Raw genomic sequence first — 18,078 nt, 5'->3', positions numbered from 1 at the left:
TAGTTGATTCTGTTATCAGACCCCACTAAGAACTATTACCCCAAATTCACCGGGGACTGTGGGAACTCAGGGACCCTTGTTAGTAGGAGTGACTCCTGGTGGGATTTCCTGGGGCAGTGCTGGGAGGGGAGTGTGCACCTGAAGGTCCAGCTAGCATCCCCTTCTGTTCCCAGTCTCTCCACAGCAGGGCAGCAGCTGCCCTGAGTATCCAGTTCCCAGGGACTTGCCTGTGGGCCTGTGTTTGGGTGTCTGAGAACGGCTTCCCACAGCCCCCACCCACCCCACCCGCCGCCCGCTCTGCACATAATCTGAATTTCCGAACAGTCATTATCTGCGATATTTAATCCAAATTCGCTTCTCTACCCTCCTCCGTTACCCCCTTATTAAAATAATTTTAGAGTTTTAGTAACAAAGGTCTTTTTCAAAGGATTTCTGATAAGAAATGGACTCTCAAGAAGCCTTTTGGGAATTATGGATGTAGCATGTGTTTGCTCATTTCATGAAGATAAGATTTTTCCTTGAAGATAAGTCGATTTGATGATCAGGACACACAAGTGGTGGTGACTATTGTTGATATTCATACACTTCCCTGCAGTGCTGTTGTGTGTTCTGTTTGTAGAATCCACCCCCATAAAGTTGGAGGGCTTTTTTATTATGAGAATTTTCAGCCTGACACAGAACTAGAAAATACAGTTCCCAGAGTTACCAAGATCTGTCATACTTTTTGACAGCTATTTTTCTCCTGTTCTTAAATATTTAAAAAATTTTTATTTTTGCATTTTATATAGTTCTTTTTAAATTTATTTTTAATTGGAGTATAATGGCTTTACAATGTTGTGTTGGTTTCTGCTGTACAATGAAGTGAATCAGCTCTCTCTTGAGCCTCCCTCCCACCCCTCATCCCACCCCTCTAGGTCATCATAGACCACGGAGCTGAACTTCCTATGTTACACAGCAGCTTCCCACTAGCTCTCTGTTTTACACAGAGTAGTATATAAATGGGGGCTTCCCCAGTGGCTCAGATGGCAAAGAATCCACCTGTAATGCAGGAGACGTGGGTTCTATCCCTGGGTCGGGAAGATCCCCTGGAGGAGGAAATGGCAACCCACTCCTGTATTCTTGCCTGAAGAATCCCATGCACAGAGGAGCATGCCGGGCTGCAGACTCACAAAGAGTTGGACATGACTGAAGTGACCAAGCACACACCCTGTATATGTGTCAGTGCTGCTCTCTCAGTTCCCCGCTGTGTTCACAAGTCCATTCTCTACCTGTTCTTGAATGTTGCTGATGATTCTCTAATTGGTTCATTTTGGGAAGGACGCAAACACGAGATGCTTTGCTTGGGCCTGAGTGTGGCGACCCTGTGTGATAACGTGAGGTTGTCCTTTTTAGGAATGTGTCCCGGAGAACCTGGAGCTGAAGCGGAAGCTGTTTGCTCAGCTGGACAAAATCGCTGACGACCACGTCATCTTGAGCAGCTCCAGCTCATGCCTCCTGCCCTCCAAGCTGTTTGCCGGCTTGGCGCACGTGAAGCAGTGCCTGGTGGCCCACCCCGTGAGTATATCCAACCTGGAAACCCAGCGAGTCTCGTTTGGGTTTCCAGGAGCAATTCATCTCGATGAACCTGCTTGTGCTTTTTAACTGCTTTCCTGAGATGTAATTCATATATCACACAATTCAACTTGTACAATCCAGTATTTTTTTAGTATATTTAGCTTTTTAGTATATTTAGCAAGTTGGACGTTATCATCATTTTAAAAAGAATTTTATCCAGAATTCCTTGAATTGTATCTTGTCTCTCATGCGTTGTGAGAAAGAGTGAACAAATCTTACAGACTTCTGGCCTCAAGTCACTCACTGTCACAGGCCTGGGGTGCTGTGGTGAGGTCGGCTCCCACCACCTGAGTTGATTTAGGACAGGTGGGGCATGTGCTCAGGTCAGGTGTGTGCTTGGGGTGGATGTGAGAGTGTGGCTGCCGGAGGGGGAGAGACCAGGGCATAGTTACAACAGTGACCCGGGAAACGGGGAGGCCACGTGTGGTCTCAGCGCGCCTGTGGTGCCATGTCTCCTGGAGGGGTCTAAGTGGGCAGAGGGAAGCCAGCTGCCAGGGCGGCCCGGGGGCAGCAGGGCTTAAAGGAAGTGTGGGCAGGAAGTCTGCAAGGCAGCCTGCGAGCGAGACTGAGACAGGAGTGAGCCAGATGCACAGAAAGACGCCTTTTACCTGTTTGTCCTGACCTGTGTTCTGCCCCTACAAGGCTCACAGCACTGCAGAGACCCCAAGCCCAACACCCCTGTCTTCCCATAAAGAGAAGTTCATCACGGACAGACATGCTCTCAGTTCTTATAATTCTGATGTTTAAAAAGGCCAGAGGTCACATATCTTTGTAGGAACTCAGTGACTCCAGTCAGGGGGCCAGTGATTCAGCTGAGAATTTATAGTTTATTTGAAGTAGGTGCTCCTCCAGGACAGGCTGGGAGCAGAGGAAACCTCCAAGGTGTGAGGGCCAGCTGGCTGCCCCTCCAGGCTGTTCCAGGGGAAATACGTTCTTCTCTCTTCTGTGGAAATCATTTTAAAATGGATGCCTCTTGTACTTTTTGGTAAATGTGAGATTTTTACCCGTTTTCACCCATACTCGGAGGAAAAACATTAAAATACAATATCGTTTGGGGAAAGAGTTTAGCGAGCGTGCATCTGCTTAGTGGTGAGGGTTATTAGCAGCCTTTTGTCAAATAGCATTTTCTTTAGAGGTAGGAGAACTCTCTCTAAGAATCTTCAAGAAGGATTTCTCAAAGTAAAACGAGAAAACCAAAGCCAAGAAACCACAAGAAAACCAATGCTGGGCAGGCAAGCCGTCCCACCGTGGGCAGACTCTCTTCCTGTCTCAGATGACACTCAGTGCTGAGGCTCTAGGCCGTTGCCTGTGTGACTCGTGGGTGAGATTTGATCGGGGGAGCCAATGTTTGAGGCTCACCATGGAGACATTAAGGGAGTTCCAGGTTTGAGGGAGATACTACCCATAACACCGATGCAGTAGAATGGCAGTGACTCATGTGGGAAGAGGAGGCTGGGTGAAGGTTGGGAGAAGCCTGTGAGGGTTGGACAGCTGGTGGCAGAGCCCCTGGAGGTCAGTGGTAAACGTGCAGGGGGCCCACTGGCACCCATGAGCTGGAACCTCAGGGTTGGTTACAATTCCTGCAGTTCTGTGCCCAAATTCTTTCTTTGTCTCCCCTCTTTGTGAACGACTTTATTCCTCCAGTTTCTTGTCATAGGATGGGCCCCTCATTCCTGTGTTGAACCTGCCCCCCATCCACCCTGACTGTTCAGGATCGTGAGTGACACCCCGCATGCCAGAGCTGTCTTCTCAACTCTCTCCGGCCATCTCTCTCCCAAGGTCAACCCACCGTATTACGTGCCACTGGTGGAGCTGGTCCCACACCCAGAGACGGCCCCCGCCACTGTGGACAGGACCTATGCCCTGATGCGGAGGGTCGGACAGTCCCCCGTCAGGCTCCTGAGGGAGGTCGACGGCTTCGCCCTGAACCGCCTCCAGTATGCGGTCATCGCTGAGGCTTGGCGGCTTGTGGAGGTGTGTGGCGGGGCTGGGGCCCCTGGCTGAGCGGGGGCGGGCAGGTGGGCTGGGGGTGGGGTTGAGGGGGATGGGAGGGGCAAGAGTCTGGCGGGGTGGGCAGAGAACCAGGTGCCCGATCTGTTCCAGAGACCAGAGGCACCCCTTCCTCTCAAGAGATTCCTCTGTACCATCAGTCACAGAGGATATTCACACGTGATGAAGACTTCTATTCTTGCCCTTTCCTGTCATTTCCGCACCATTTTCTCTGTGATGTGCTGAGTTTCCCCACGGTCTCAGACTGCTCCCCACCCCCAGTGGCACTGTTTTTCAAGAGGAAAAAGAAATTATATTTTGAGTAAACTTGTGTCCTTTCAAGGAACCCCATTTATTTCAAAAGCTTGAGGAAGAAACAGTGGATAGCTTTTAAACTTGTTAGTTCTATTCTTGTCTCACATATAGAGAGGAGTTTATATATATATATATATATATATATATATATATTTATATACCTGTATATTTACATATGGACTTCCCAGGTAGTTCTAGTGGTAAAGAACCCACCTGCCAATGCAGGAGACACTGGTTTGATCCCTGGGTCAGGAAGACCCCCTGGAGGAGAGCATGGCAACCCACTCCAGTATTCTTGCCTGGAAAATCCCATGAACAGAGGAGCCTGGTGGGCTACAGTCCATGGGGTTGCAAAGAGTCAGACATGCCTGAAGTGACTTAGCACACAGAGGTTTGTCAGTTTCTTGAAGAGAACGCTTTTGGTTTCATTGATTTTTTTCTTCCCCCTTATGGTTTTCCTGTTTTTCGTCTCATCAGCTCTGGAGGGAGGGTGTCCCTTCATCCTTGCAGCCAAGCAGGAGAGAGAAATTCTAGAGGAGATGGGGTGGGAGGATAGGGCCCGCAACTGCGGGCCTGTCATAGTGGGGAACAAGGTGGGGACACGACTAGGGGTGGGGGGGTGGGCAGGAAGGGGCTCCCGGGGCACACGGTCCCACCCCCGGCCGTGACTGCATGAGGGCTGGTGGGCGCTCACAGCCACTCAGTCCTTTCTCTATGGCCCGTTTGGCTGCAGAATTGGGCCAGAGCAGCCCTAGTTAGCAGCAGCGCTAGTTGGCCGGGAAACGCTGACAACCGCAGCCTAGGGGCCCAGTGTTAGGTCTGTGGGTGATGGATCCTGTTGCTGGGAAGGTGCTTTTCAGCTCATCCTCTTAAGCTGATGGGCATGATGAGGGAAGAAGCGCTGAGATGATAGACTCTTGCCCAGACAGTGGCTGAGCTTGCACTGCCCGTAAATTCCTGTCCTGTTGCAAGAGGGTCGTGGAGGCGACCAGCGGTGAATCACAGAGCCTCCGAGGATTCTCAGTTCGTTGGAATGTGGGGGTGGTAATGAGCTTCAGACTGCTGAGCTCAGGTGTTGTTCACGCTTCTGAGAAACAGAACCTCCAAGTGGATATCTGCCCGTGGGCCCTGAGCTGCAGGGCTTCCAGGGCTTCCATTCTGGTGTCCAGTTCAGGACGTAGTATCTGTGGTCCGTACAGGACCCTTGGAGAGAGTCCAGGCCTCTGTGGCCCAGCTTTATTTCTGGACATGGATGCAGCCACTGTGAGCACTGCTTTCAGCTACTAAGGTGCATCTCAAAGGTCACCTGGTAAAATGAGCAGACCAGGCTTTCTGTGGTAAACTCCATCAAGTGTTTCTGTTGAGTGTAGTTTAGGACAGTGCAGTGTTTCCCTGCAGCAAACTTTAATCAAGTCTAATTGCTTACATACCTGATACCACGTGAATACAGCTGTTTCTTTAAATACATGTTTTATTTTTCTATTTTTGACTGTGATGGGTCTTTGTCTAATAAATGTTTTCATTTATTCTTCTATTATTGACTGTGCTGGGTCTCTGTTGCTGCTCAGGCTTTTCTCTAGTTGCGCTGCAGGAGCGTCTCATCTCGGTGGCTTCCTTTGCTGTGGAGAAAGGCTCTCGAGTGTTCAGGCTCCAGTAGTTGTGGAACACGGCCTTAGTTGCTCCTCAGTATGTGAGATCTTCCCAGACCAGGGATCAAACAGGTGTCTCCTGCATCAGTAGGTAGATTCTTTACCTCTGAGCCATCAGGGAAGCCCAACATTGATTTTTTAAAAAGATTTAATTCGCTTTCACTTAGAACACAAACATGTCTGAACAACGATCGCTAGGTTTTCGCTTCTCCCCCCATCTTACCCAACCGCCAGATGGCATCTCCCTCATCCCACTGGCCTCCTGCTTGGCATCTTGGCATCGTCATGCAGCCTTTGATTTCAGGAGCGGAGGTGCAGACGGCAGCCTGCTTTTCCTCATCTCCGTCGTGTGAACAGAGGGTCCCTCCAAAGGTGGCGGCCAGATGGGACAACTCCTCAGGCCTGAGAGGAAGTCCTTTCTCCGGTCACCACGAGTCTGGTGCTCCTGGGCCAGACCTGCTACGGGGTGGTGAGCTCCTGGCCTCATCCTGAGAGTGTGCTTAGACTTGGGGGAACAGCAGCTCCTTGACAGAGGGGGCGGCTGGGGGAGGTGGTGCGGCCCAGGGAGTCTGGGGACGAGAGGACCTGAGGCTGTGGATGCGAGACGAGCTCTCACACTGCTCTCACTTGGGCTGTGATCGCCTGGAGGCAGGAAGTCCTTGGCTTTCTTCTCTCCTTTCAGAGCCAGGGTCAGCGTGCATGCCCCTAGTTCCCCAAGTCCAAGTTCATCCAGGAAGTTTACTACTCACACACACGACCTCTGAGAAGGACCTTCACTGAGTCTAGGGGTGGCGGAAGGAGTTTTTTCCACGAATATCACCCTGAGTGGGTTCCCTGCAGCCCAGTAAGTGCGGGCCCTCCCAGCTGTTCTGGAATAAAACCGGAACAAATGGACAGCGAGGAGGTGAAGGAAAGCACAGGCCCAGGCTGAGCCACACGCTCCCTGGCCCTGGATCAGGGAGTCTGCAGCCCCGACAAGAGGAAGCAGGTTCAAAGCCTGGCTCCAGGTGGTGGGTGTGGGGCTGGTTAGAAGGTTTCTTCAGAGGAAGGTGCTGGAAATAGCAGGACTGCTTCAGCTTGGCTCCCCTGGCGCGTGGCCAGAAGGGAAAAGCAAAGGCTTGAGTGAAGTGCTGCTGAACAGACCTTGGCGACACCCGTCTGTGTATTTGGCAGGGAGATTCGTGTAGAAGGATGTGAAGGGAAGTCAGAGGAGTCAAGAAGGAGCCGGGCTCCTGCCTCCATTCCACCACGCCCTCCACTGTAGGACTCTCTACATTTTATGTTGTCTAAAATTTAAACTTGAAGGTTTAGGGGTTGGGAATTCCTTGGTTGCCCATTGGTTAGGGCTCCACTGCTGAGGGCCTGGTTTCCATCTGTGGTCTGGGAACTAAGATCCTACAAGCCACATGCCCCCTCCTCCCCCTCAAGAAAAAGTTTAAGGGTTTAAAAAAATAAATTTATTGTCTATTTATTTGTTTGGCTATGCCATACAGCTTGTGGGATCTTAGTTCCCCAACCAGGGATTGAACCTGGACCCCCAGCAGTGAATGTTCAGAGTCCTAACCACAGGACCACCAGGGGACTCCTACCAACCTCCAGATTAACCGACACCTGCTTTCTCAGCTTTTAGTTGGAAGAGCCTCCTGTCAATGGCCTTTCATTCAGAGGTCGATGGAACAGGAGATGCTTTTTGTTACAGGACAGGTCTGGAAGGACCCCATGGTCTCAGCATTTTTAAGAAGGCCCAGAGCTATATCAGAAGCACACCCACCGCTCAGCAAGTGTTTAATGTTTTGCATTGACCACTGGGAGCCAATCAGAGAAACTAGAGGCCACTCATAGCTGACCTGAGTTACTCCACATGTGACAAACTGTGGAGCCGGAAGGCTGCAGGAGCTTTTCTAAGGCCAGTGGTGGTTTTGCGCAGACTTGAGCTTCCTGAGTGGCTCAGACGGTAAACAATCTGCCTGCAGTGCAGGAGACGCGGGTTCAATCCCGTATCAGTTAATTAGAACTCTTCCAGCAGCGATGGTCTGTAAGAAGTAGACCATTTTTATAACAGTGTTTACTGTTTTATGGGAGGTGACTTTATGAGTAGCCACAGTGGCGAGCAGTAAAGCCCTATTCAAAGGAGACATGCTGCTGATGTATTATTTTAGAGACAACTCCAGCCCCATTAACAGATAAACATAATGAAAACACCAACCACACATTCAATTAAGAAAAAAAAAAAAAACCTGTCTGGCATGCCTGGGGTTACTCTAATAGTGTTTAAAGCAAAAGCATTTATGCTAGTGCTCTAACAGCTCTGAAAAAGAAACAAAGTGAGGTGCTGTTACTCTAACCCCTGACTGCCTGTCCTCTCCCACAGGTGCTCGGGCAGTGAGAGGTTTCAGCTCCTCTGGTGTGAGCTGACAGGCAGGCCGGGGGCCCCTGATGGAGGTGGGGGGTGGGGTGGGAAAGAGTCTCCAGGAGAGGAGGCAGAGAAGGGGGCTACAGGTAACAGCTGGACAGGAGCCTATTCGTCCCGCCCCCAGTGCAGGTGGGAGCTGACCCTGGAGGTCAGAGGGGCAGAGACTGGGTTGTGTGTGCCTGCTGTGGGGGTGGGGCTTTCACTGCTTGATTCAAAGTGAAAGTGTTGGTCCCTCAGTCGTGTCGGACTCTTTGCGACCCCATGGACCTTGGAATTCCCCAGGCAGGATCACTGGGATGGGTTGCCATCAAACCTCTCTGTAAAGAGCTTCGTTCCCGAGGACCCTCAGTCCTGGCCTCACCGAGCCCCGGTGCACTTGTATTTGCACAAACAAGGGATTTTACTGTGAATAGTTTTTGAGGTTCAGGCTTTTTGTTTCTATTGGCCTCTTTACCACCGGTGTTTTTCTTCCTGAGAGCTTTGTCACGAGAGAAGTGGGTAACACCGCTGTGGCCCAAACAGCTCTGGACTGACCTTTTGTTGTTCAGTTGCTCAGTCGTGTCCAACTCTGCAACTCCGGGGACTGCAGCACGCCAGGCTTCCCTGTCCTTCACCTTCTCCTGGAGTCTGCTCAAGTTCATGCCCATTGAGTCTGTGATGCCATTCAACCATCTCATCCTCTGTCGTCCCCTTTTCCTCCTGTCTTCAGTGTTTCCCAATGAGTCAGTTCCTCGCATCAGGTGGCCAAAGTATTGGAGCTTCAGCATTAGCATCAGTCCTTACAATGAATATTCAGGACTGATTTCCTTTAAGACTGTCCCTTAGATCCGCACTAAGTCTTTCTTCTCCATCCCTTTCATTTTTTGGTTTATTTCCACTGAAGGCTTTATTCTCAAAAATACAGGGAAAATACCACTTCTGTTCCCTATCCTGAGTTAGAGTGCTTTTATTTTTTCTGCGTTCTTGTCTAGTCTGTGTTAAGAATACTTTCCTCGAGTTTTTGTTCATTTTTAACGGCTTGTGATATTTTGTTTCATTGATCTTTTTGGAAAAAAAAAACAACAACTAACCTTTCCCCTGTTGTGGGATGTTTTAAGGTCATTTCAGGTGTTCTGCCTTACGGTGCCTCTTTGCATGTTCAGTCTCTTCCTCTGGCTCCTTCTCCCAGAATGACTTGGGCAGCAGGGTCGCCCCGCCCGAAGGGATACCTTACCAGAGGTTGGGCCCACCTGGGGCTGCACATCCCAGGAGCCCTGCCAGCCAGAATAGTCCTCTCCGCATCTCTCATCACCTCCCCCCACCCAGGATCCTGTCTGAGGCTCTGGACGCAGGGGCGGGAGGGCTGTGATCCCATGCCCTGTTGCATCAGCTAAGCGTGTTCAGTCAGCTGTCTCCAAGGTGCTCGGAGCCCAGTCATCCTGAAGGAATGGCCCCGCCCTGCTTCCCAGAAAATGCACAGCTCATGGACCGCCAGCCTCGGGGTGACGAGAGCTGGCCGGCAGCACTGGGCAGTCCTTCCTGTGAAGTTCTGTCTTGTCCTTGCCCCACCTCCTCCAGGAAGGAGCTGTGGGTGGGGACGGGCAGAGGGGGCCTTTTTCGGTCTTGCTCTGGAGCCAGTTTCGTGGTGCACGTCAGACATGTGGTGCCTGGCAACGAGTGTAGAGAGGAAACACGCAAGTGTGTGTGCGTGGAGGGAATGAATTCATGGCTCCAGGTGCTTCCTCATGAGAAAAGCTGGCCTCCTTGTCACCGTGGTAGTTCTTAGTTTAAACTCCACTGTCTGTAACTGCCTTATTCTGAATCTTGGATCTGTACGGGCTATGGGGTTGGACTTTCTAAAGGTGGGCCCAGCACCCCCAGTTGGGCTTTACCGTCTTGCATTAAGGTCATTCCAATGTGGCTCGAGCTTGACCATCTCTGGGAATCTGGGGTTAAGCCTCAACGGGCCTCTTTCCCTGAGACCCCTTGTCCTGAGCCTCTAACAGGGGTGATTCTGGACCATCTCAGGCTTCACTCATTCTCACCCTCAGATACAACATTTCATTGCCTAACACATAACCGAGTAAAACATTTTTTTGCCTCGGTCAAGACACTGGATTGAGGCCTGAACGGCTCTGGTTGTGGGCTGGGAAACTTGTATATAACTTTGTCCCAATTCCTGGGGGGCAAGTCTATTCCTGGTGGTGGTGGTGGTGGTGTTGGCTGAGGTGGAGAAGTGTTTGCACAAGAAAAACTTGAAAATTCAGGATCACATGTGGTGAAAAGTAGAGCAAAACAAAGTAGAAGAAGATCAAGAGCTGGGAATTAGTAATTTCTAGAAGAGGAAAAAAAAAAAAAAAAAAAGGAGAGAGACCAGGAAAGATGGCAGGAGAAACATGAGAAAAGCAAGTGAATATGAGGGTGTGCAAAATAAATAATTAAATGACAGAATTTAGTAGGAAAATAGGCTGATTAGAAGGAAGACTACTTCTGTAGCTGGTGATCAGTAGAGGAGATAGTCTCCAGGCTTGCCTCACTCAACACATTTTGCATCCCTGAACTGTGCACAACCCCCAGGACCTCCCCCTTCTTCCTCGTCTCCCCAGGTCCAGTCCAAATCCCACAGTGGGTATTTTAGAGATGTCTTCCCGCCTCCTCTCCCTGGCCACAGAGTACCAGACCCCGGATGCCTGAGGGTCCCCTGTGAGGGTCGGCCAAGCAGAGGGCTGGTCATTCTGTCACACACAGTGCTGACGGTGTTTGATACATGTGATTAGCATCTAGTCAGCTGAATCAAGTAAGGAGATTGTTCTCAATAATCTGGGCAGACTTCATCCAATCAATTGAATGACCTTCAGGGCAGAGCTGAGGTTTCCACCAGTCAATCCTAAAAGAAATCAACCCTGAATATTCACTGGGAGGACTGATGCTGAAGCTGAAGCTCCGGTACTTTGGCCACCTGATGCGAAGAACTGACTCATTGGAAAGGGCCCTGATGCTGGGAAAGATTGAAGGTGGGAGGAGAAGGGGATGACAGAGGATGAGATGGTTGATGGCATCACCAATTCAATGGACATGAGTTTCAGCAAGCTTCAGGAGATGGTGAAGGACAGGGAAGCCTGGAGTGCTGCAGTCCATGGGGTTGCAAAGAGAGCCAGACACAACTGAGTGACTAACACACAAAGAAGCCTACCTCAGAAAATCCATATGGAGCAGAAAGAAGCAGTTAGGAAGGGGAGACATGAAGACTTTTCCCTTTTCTAAACTTGTTCAGCTAATGAATAGCAACTGATAAAAACCTGACTGCCCTCCATGGATGAAGCAGGAGGGAAGGACCCCGAACCCAGAGGAGGTGTGGGTCCTCCAGACCTGACAGTGTTGGGTGGTGGGAAGCCCTCTGACCCTTTGTCTAGTCAGGTCACTGTCCCCGCTCACGACACTTACAAATCAAGAATTAACTGCTCTGGGGTGGCTCACTTTGTGGGTGTTTTGAAATCTTTGGAAGTCAGCTCTGAAAGTGCAGAACATAGTTATGGAAGAAGAGAGCCAAGGCAAACAACATCACAGGTCAGGCTGGCCTCCGGGTCCACATCCCTCACAGTTTGGTGCTGGAATGAAAACCCCAGGCTGTTGGAATGTTGACCCAGGGACCAGGGCTGGGGGATTGGGAATCAGCCATCCCCGCCCAGCTGCCTCTCACAGCATCCCCAGGGGCCAGGGCGGCCCTGGAAGAGGACCGGGCCGAGACATGATGTGGGAAGTGGGGCACCTTGCCATCTAGCAGTCGTTTCTGGTGGTTCTGGGCGGCCCCACAGGCCTCGTGTGCACTGTTTCCTCCTGACACCCCCTAACCCCCCAGCATTGTCACCAAGAGTGGAGGCCGGTAGACTGAGCATTTGAGCGACCTGAGTGGATCTGCTCTCATCAGTGGTCATGTGAGCCCGAGGATGGTTTAGGACTAATAGGAAACTTGGAGGACTCTTCCTGCTGACGAGGTGCTTGACACCCTGGTACCAGCACCAGGGGCAGGGAGCCCAGGTTGCTGGGGGCGTCGGCTCTTGGCAGAGGATGCGCCAGGACATCCCGGGGGTGCCGGCGGTCATGCAGGTTGTCACCATGCGTCCCTGGGCCTTCCCAACGGAACACATGGGCGGTGGAGGCCCTGTGAACAGCAGCCCCACCTCTGCAAACACACAGCTCTGAGATGCATTTCATCAGAGAAGCACTCTTCTACAAACTCGTTAAAAGCTGGGCAAGGCCGGGCTTGCAGGCCAGCAGAGCCTGAGGATGGCTTTCCTGCTCCTCCAATGGCCTCAGGTCTTAGATGTCAGGGGACACTTCTGGCTGTTTCCTCTGACACCCCACCCCCCGTGCCCCCATCCCCTGTGCCCCCTCCTCCCCTTCCCTGAAGCTGTGATGGGAGCTAGAGAAGCCAGGACACTGGAGGTGGGGACCATAGGGACAGGAACTGAATTGGTGTCCAACCATTTCACAAGCTGATCTTTTCTCAGGGTTCGTTCGTGTATGATTGCTGTGTGATGCCACATCTGATGAAGCCTGTTCTAGGGCTTCTGGGGTGTTTGGGGTCCTGTTTAGAGAAGTGAGGATGAGAGCAATGGTAACGAATTGCCCTCCCTATGAGCTCACCTCCGGACCCCATTCTCTCCTCTCAGGAAGGTGTGGTGTCTCCGGGTGACCTTGACCTTGTCATGTCAGATGGCCTGGGCCTGCGGTACGCGTTCATTGGGCCCCTGGAGACCATGCACCTCAACGCGGAAGGTAGGGGCTGCCGAGGGGCCTGTGCCAGTTGCTGCTTTCATAGTTTGTAAACAGGCTTGCCTTTTCTTAAACTGAGGAGAAACAGCACCATGTAGGAGACGCTGCCTGGAGGTATGTGTCATGTTTTTCTTTTTCTTTCTTCCTTTTTTTTTTCTTGAGAAAAATCAGGTATCACAAGAAATTGATAGGGAGAGACTGAGAACAGTTAATTCTCAAACAAATAGAAACAGAAGCTGATGAAACTTGAGAACAAACAGCGTGCAGACAGGAAGGAGGCCCGCGACAATCTTTCAAACAAAGCAGCTGATAAGAAAGCCTAATTGGCTGACCGTGATAGTGGTGGACAGATGTAGCTTTCAACTTCAGAGCATTCCAGGGAGCAGAGGGAGTCAGTTCTGAGATCTGGCTCAGGACTGTGGACATGTGCGTGATTCCTCACCGTGCCACCAGAACGTATCGGGAATGCCTCCTTTTGGGTGTCGTTTTCGTAAAGCCAGAATCTCAGGTTAAGGCTGGTTACTAGTCTTAAAAGCTATAGTTTATCTGGAAATGGTAAAGATATTTTAGGATGTGTTTTTAATCTAATAAAATAGTGTCTGAGAAGAGGAGGCCAGCGCGCTTACTCCGCCGTGGAGTGCCAGCTGTGAGTGGTGGGTCTGGCTGGCTGGGCCCTGCTAGACTTGCAAGCTAGATGACCTCATGCAGGTCAGTTTGCTGCCCCTCAGTTTACCCACCTGTAAAACTGGTACAGCAGCCGTGACCTTCACAGGGGTGGTGTAAGCCGGATGGAGACACTGGGCTTGAGTCAAAAACGGTGAGATGAGCTAATCTCATGAGAATCTGTTTTTCCCCCATCTTTTCTTATTCTGTATAAGCAGCTCTTAAGCAGTTAGGTTCAAAGTCTTCTTTTTGGAAGGGGAGGGGGCCTGTGCCACGCAGCATAAGAGATCTTAGTTCCCTGACCAGGGCTCAAACCTGGGCTCCCTGCAGTGGAAGCATGGACTTGTAACCACTGGACCGCCAGGAAAGTCCCTCAGGATCTTCTAGAAAGCTAAGCTCTGTGAGTTTTTGGAAGTGGATATTGTTGACCAAGCAGAGGGCATGGATGCAAAGAAGATGGGGGGGTGGGGGGGGGGTGGGCAGCTGAGTGGGATGAAAGGTGAAGTGGCTTTTTTCCTTCTTGTTGTCAGTGAGATCATTAGTCCAGAGTAATTCCCATACCACTCACCTTTCATGGTGTAGAGTAGCCAAAACTACAGATGGAAATAAAACCCTCCTTTTTGACCCTAATGGGAGGGGAGAACTTTCCTTCACTGGACTTTCCTTCACAGCACGGGTTCCAACTCGCCACAAACTTCCCGTGTCTGGAGTGAGTGCAGGCTACTGGCCTAGCAGACAGTGGGCGTTTATCCGAGAGCTGAGGGCCTGCTGCAGAAAGTGTTCTTATGTTGCTGCTGCTGCTGCTGCTAAATCGCTTCAGTCGTGTTCGACTCTGTGCGACCCCATAGACGGCAGCCCACCAGGCTCCCCTGTCCCTGGGATTCTCCAGGCAAGAACACTGGAGTGGGTTGCCATTTCCTCCTCCAATGCATGAAAGTGAAAAGTGAAAGTGAAGTCGCTCAGTCATGTCCGACTCTTCGCGATCCCATGGACTGCAGCCTACCAGGCTCCTCCATCCATGGGATTTTCCAGCCAAGAGTACTGGAGTGGGGTGCCATTGCCTTCTCCAGTTCTTATGTTAGTAGGGCTGAAATATTAATTGGCTTTCGAGCAAGTTGGGGGGAAATTATGAATTGTATAAGAGTTTTACCATATTTTATTCTGTTCTGAAGAAGTGAAAAGCTCTTTTAAAACTACAAGTTTTATAAAAGGCAGTAGGAAAAAAGGTACGAGAAAGCCCCTGGGATTCTCAGATGACTTCACTGGGGCCACGAGAGAGGAGTGCTTGTTGCGAAGTCATTAAGTAGCCGGAGGTGAAACAGGGCACCTGAATTGCATCCCGAGGCTCATGGTGGGGGAGGAGGGGCAGGGCAGCTCATTTTCCCCAAAAGTGGGTGAGCTCACAACTACAGCACCTGCCTGCTCTCTCCTCTCTGTCTTTCCAGCTTTTTCTGTTGGGTGTCACTGCTCCCTCAAAATGGGTAAGCTGTGTTTGTGCCTAGATTGTATCACCTTTAGTTTGAATAAACCTACAAAAAGGCTCAGTGAAGTAAATATTTAATTTCCAAAAATAGGTAAGTGTTTGGGGCATTTTCCATGTTGCAGACATGCTGCGTATCCAGGAGAACTGGTGGAGGTCGGTGGGGGGCCTCCCCAAGCTCTGAACTGTCCCCCATGCTTCTGGTAAATGCAGCAAAACCCTTCAATTTAAAAGGGAGCGTCCGGAGCTTAAGTGCAGGTGCTGATGTCAGAAAAGTAGTGTGTTTGAATTTTCATCCATCGGACCACTTTCTCTTCTGAGACAAAGTGGGTATCATCCTTCTTAGAGAGAAGGGAAATGATTTGAGCCAAGTGCAGTTGAAATCAGTGAATTTAAGCTTTCACACAGATGTAGATACACAAAAACTAACCCCACAGAAGTTATGCATCTTTTTTTTTTAAGGCATGTCCATTGGAGATCACTTTTAAGTGAATCATGCAGTGTTTGTGATCCTTGGACGAGGGCATGACAACCCACTCTAGTATTCTTGCCTGGAGAATCCCGTGGACAGAGGAGCCTGGCGGGCTACAGTCCATGGGGTCGCACAGAATCGGACACCACTGAAAGGACTTAGCATACACGCCCATGAAGTGTCTGTGGGGCAGGTGCGAGCCCTGCTCTGGGTTGCTTCACATCCTGCAGTTTGTTTGTTCCCTGTTATCCTTTTAGCCTGTCTGACCAACTGCTGAGTCTCCCTGGTTCTGAAAGACACTGGCTGAGGGCCAGGGCAGCTCAGCAGGTTTGGAGGGGGGTTGCACTGGGTTCCTGTGAGACCTGCCCCGAGCGCAGGCCTGCACCGACCGGCCTAGCCTCCCCGCCTGGAGGGCAGGGGCGGGCTGGGCTGTGTGTGTGTGTGGAGCGGCCGGTCCAGGCAGGCCACCCCGTGTGCGGGCAGCGGACGGCTTCCTCTTGGAATCAGCCTCCCCCACGCACACCTGACGCTACCCTGAGGGTGGCGTCCCCTTTGCCCCTTCAGGATCAGCCTCTGCTCCATGTGCTTCTCCACCACAGACCTAGGACTCTGTCCTCCACTGAGGCCCCATGTCGGCAGACGCGTTGGGAGGCGTGTGGTCAGGGGTCACCTGCAGCCCCTGGGGCTGGTGGGGCCCTAACCTGGCAGCCACAGCCGGACCTGCTCTGCGGGGGTAAATAGCCCATGTTGAGAACCTGTCACCCAGGAGGTGAAGGGCCAACTAGAGCCCATGGGTAAGAGGCAAGTAGGGAATGGATGCTGTTGAACTTGCCATCTTTGGTTCTCAGGGGATGCATTTGAGTGGTGTACACAGGTACACAGGTGACCTCGTAGGCACATTGTTGAAGGAGACGTTTGTGGTGCAAAGAGGACTTACGTGACTCTTGAGGACTCAGGCTGACCCGGGCCGTCTGAGGTCCCTGAGAGATGCTAACCCAGGCACCGTGGGGGCCTGGAAGTCGGGTCGCTTCGCAGGGCTTTACTGCTGGGAGAGGCTGAGTTCTGACCCCGGTGTGGCTGAGCAGGGTGCGTGTCCCATCAGCCGGCCCTCGACACCCACAGGGGCCAGACCCTGCGGACACACCCAGGTTTGGGTGGAGACGGAGCTCACTGACCCAGGGGTGTTCTTGTTTCCTTCTGCTTCCAGGTATGTTAAGCTACTGTGACAGGTACAGTGAAGGCATGAAGCGTGTCCTGAAGACTTTTGGACCCGTTCCCGAATTCTCTGGGGCTACAGCTGAGAAGGTGCACCAGGTATGTGAGCTCCTGCCTGTGGAAACAAGGTGTCACCTGCAGCTGGGGTCTTTGCCTTGACCTCCAGGTTCCTGTTGCTGACCGTCCACGGCCCTGTCAGGGTCACAGGGGACCCTGCGAGCAGTGTGACCAGGGAGCTGGTGGCTCACCCCGGCCGTCAGCCCCCCGCCGGGTTTGGGGAGTTACATCAGTTGAGGGTTTGCCAGGCTTCTTCTGTCTCTGAAAGCAGATTCAAGAGTGTGCACAAATAGGAGTGGTTTTCCTTCTGCTTAATTAGTTGTCCTTCACGCTTCTTTCCCCTTTCTCCTCTTTTTTTTCCCGTTCCCAGGCCATGTGCGTGAAGGTTCCGGATGACGCAGAGCACTTGGCTGCCAGGAGGGCGTGGCGGGACGGATGCCTCATGAGACTTGCCCAGCTGAAGCGCCAGCTGCCCCAGTGATGCTGTGGTGACCACTACCACCCCCGAGCAGGGACTACCAGCCCTCAGTCCCGCGGCCTTGAGACACCGGGGTGGGGAGGGGGGCTGCGGGAGCCCGGCAGAGGGAGCCCTGCTTGCTGTCCTCACCCTGGCAGGTGCCTGGAGGGGACGTGCCCCAGGCAGGGGTTGGTTACAGCCGCTGGGGTCTGTGGACCATGGATCCCCCCCAACTCCCAGCAGACAAGAGAGCAAATCGTCCGAAGATTTGACTGCTTACTTTCATGTGATTCCACGTGTTTACATATCATGATCGGTGGTTGTAGTTTCAAGTCATTTTAATCTGCTGCAAAAAGTTTTTGTAATTATTTTCTGATCTCTTGCTGAGGACCCTGTGGTCCTACACATTTGAGGAGTTCCCTTCATTTTTCTGATCTTTATTCCAAATAAAAGTGTTTGATTGCATAAAGACATCTTTTCTTCTGCTCTTTCTGGGAAAGACGTGTCCTGGTGATGGACATCAAGTGACCACGATGGTCAGGTCATAAAGCAGATGCTTTGTTCAGAGCTTCCTGTCTGCCGTTTGGTGAAAACCCACACTTTGGGCTGGTGTTTCCCACAGTGCTGTTGGCCCCAGGGTCAGGCGTGTTGGAAAAGCCCCCTCTGAGGGTGGCGGGCAACCCCCAGACGCCCCCACAGGGAGCACACGAAGATAATTATTACCCGGGCCCTGTGTTGCCTCAGCCTGGAGAAGGGCTTGGCATGGGGGATGGTCAGAAAGGGGGTCCTGTGGGTGACCCTGGGCTGTGGAGGCCGCACCCAGGACAGAGGCTCTGGACCAGAGGCTGGGGCTCGAGGCAGAGCAGCACCCTGCAGGGAGGGGCTCTGGAGCACACAACCTTCCCCCGGGGCCGCCCCCTCACCCCCGCTCTCACCCCCACTGTGTCCTCGTCTCTGGACCTGTCCCAGCTTCCTAGCCTGAGAGGACAGCAGATAGGA

General features: G+C 51.8%; 1 protein-coding gene across 1 annotated transcript in view; it reads left to right on the top strand.

Annotated features, from left to right (window-relative positions):
- CRYL1 (crystallin lambda 1) overlaps positions 1-17,550 on the top strand; it is a 57,412-nt gene extending 39,862 nt beyond the window's left edge. Inside the window, exons 4-8 of the mRNA XM_006073239.4 lie at positions 1,393-1,554; positions 3,394-3,588; positions 12,633-12,738; positions 16,558-16,664; positions 16,993-17,550. Of these exons, the coding sequence (XP_006073301.1) occupies positions 1,393-1,554; positions 3,394-3,588; positions 12,633-12,738; positions 16,558-16,664; positions 16,993-17,103 (681 nt within the window). The 3' untranslated portion in view covers positions 17,104-17,550. The remainder of the gene's footprint in view (positions 1-1,392; positions 1,555-3,393; positions 3,589-12,632; positions 12,739-16,557; positions 16,665-16,992) is intronic.
- The last annotated feature ends 528 nt before the right edge of the window (positions 17,551-18,078 follow it).

Source organism: Bubalus bubalis, chromosome 13 (genome assembly GCF_019923935.1).
Source record: "Bubalus bubalis isolate 160015118507 breed Murrah chromosome 13, NDDB_SH_1, whole genome shotgun sequence".
Lineage (NCBI taxonomy): Eukaryota > Metazoa > Chordata > Mammalia > Artiodactyla > Bovidae > Bubalus > Bubalus bubalis.
Note: the sequence above shows the minus strand (reverse complement) of the source record. Positions and strands in the feature narration are given on the sequence as shown.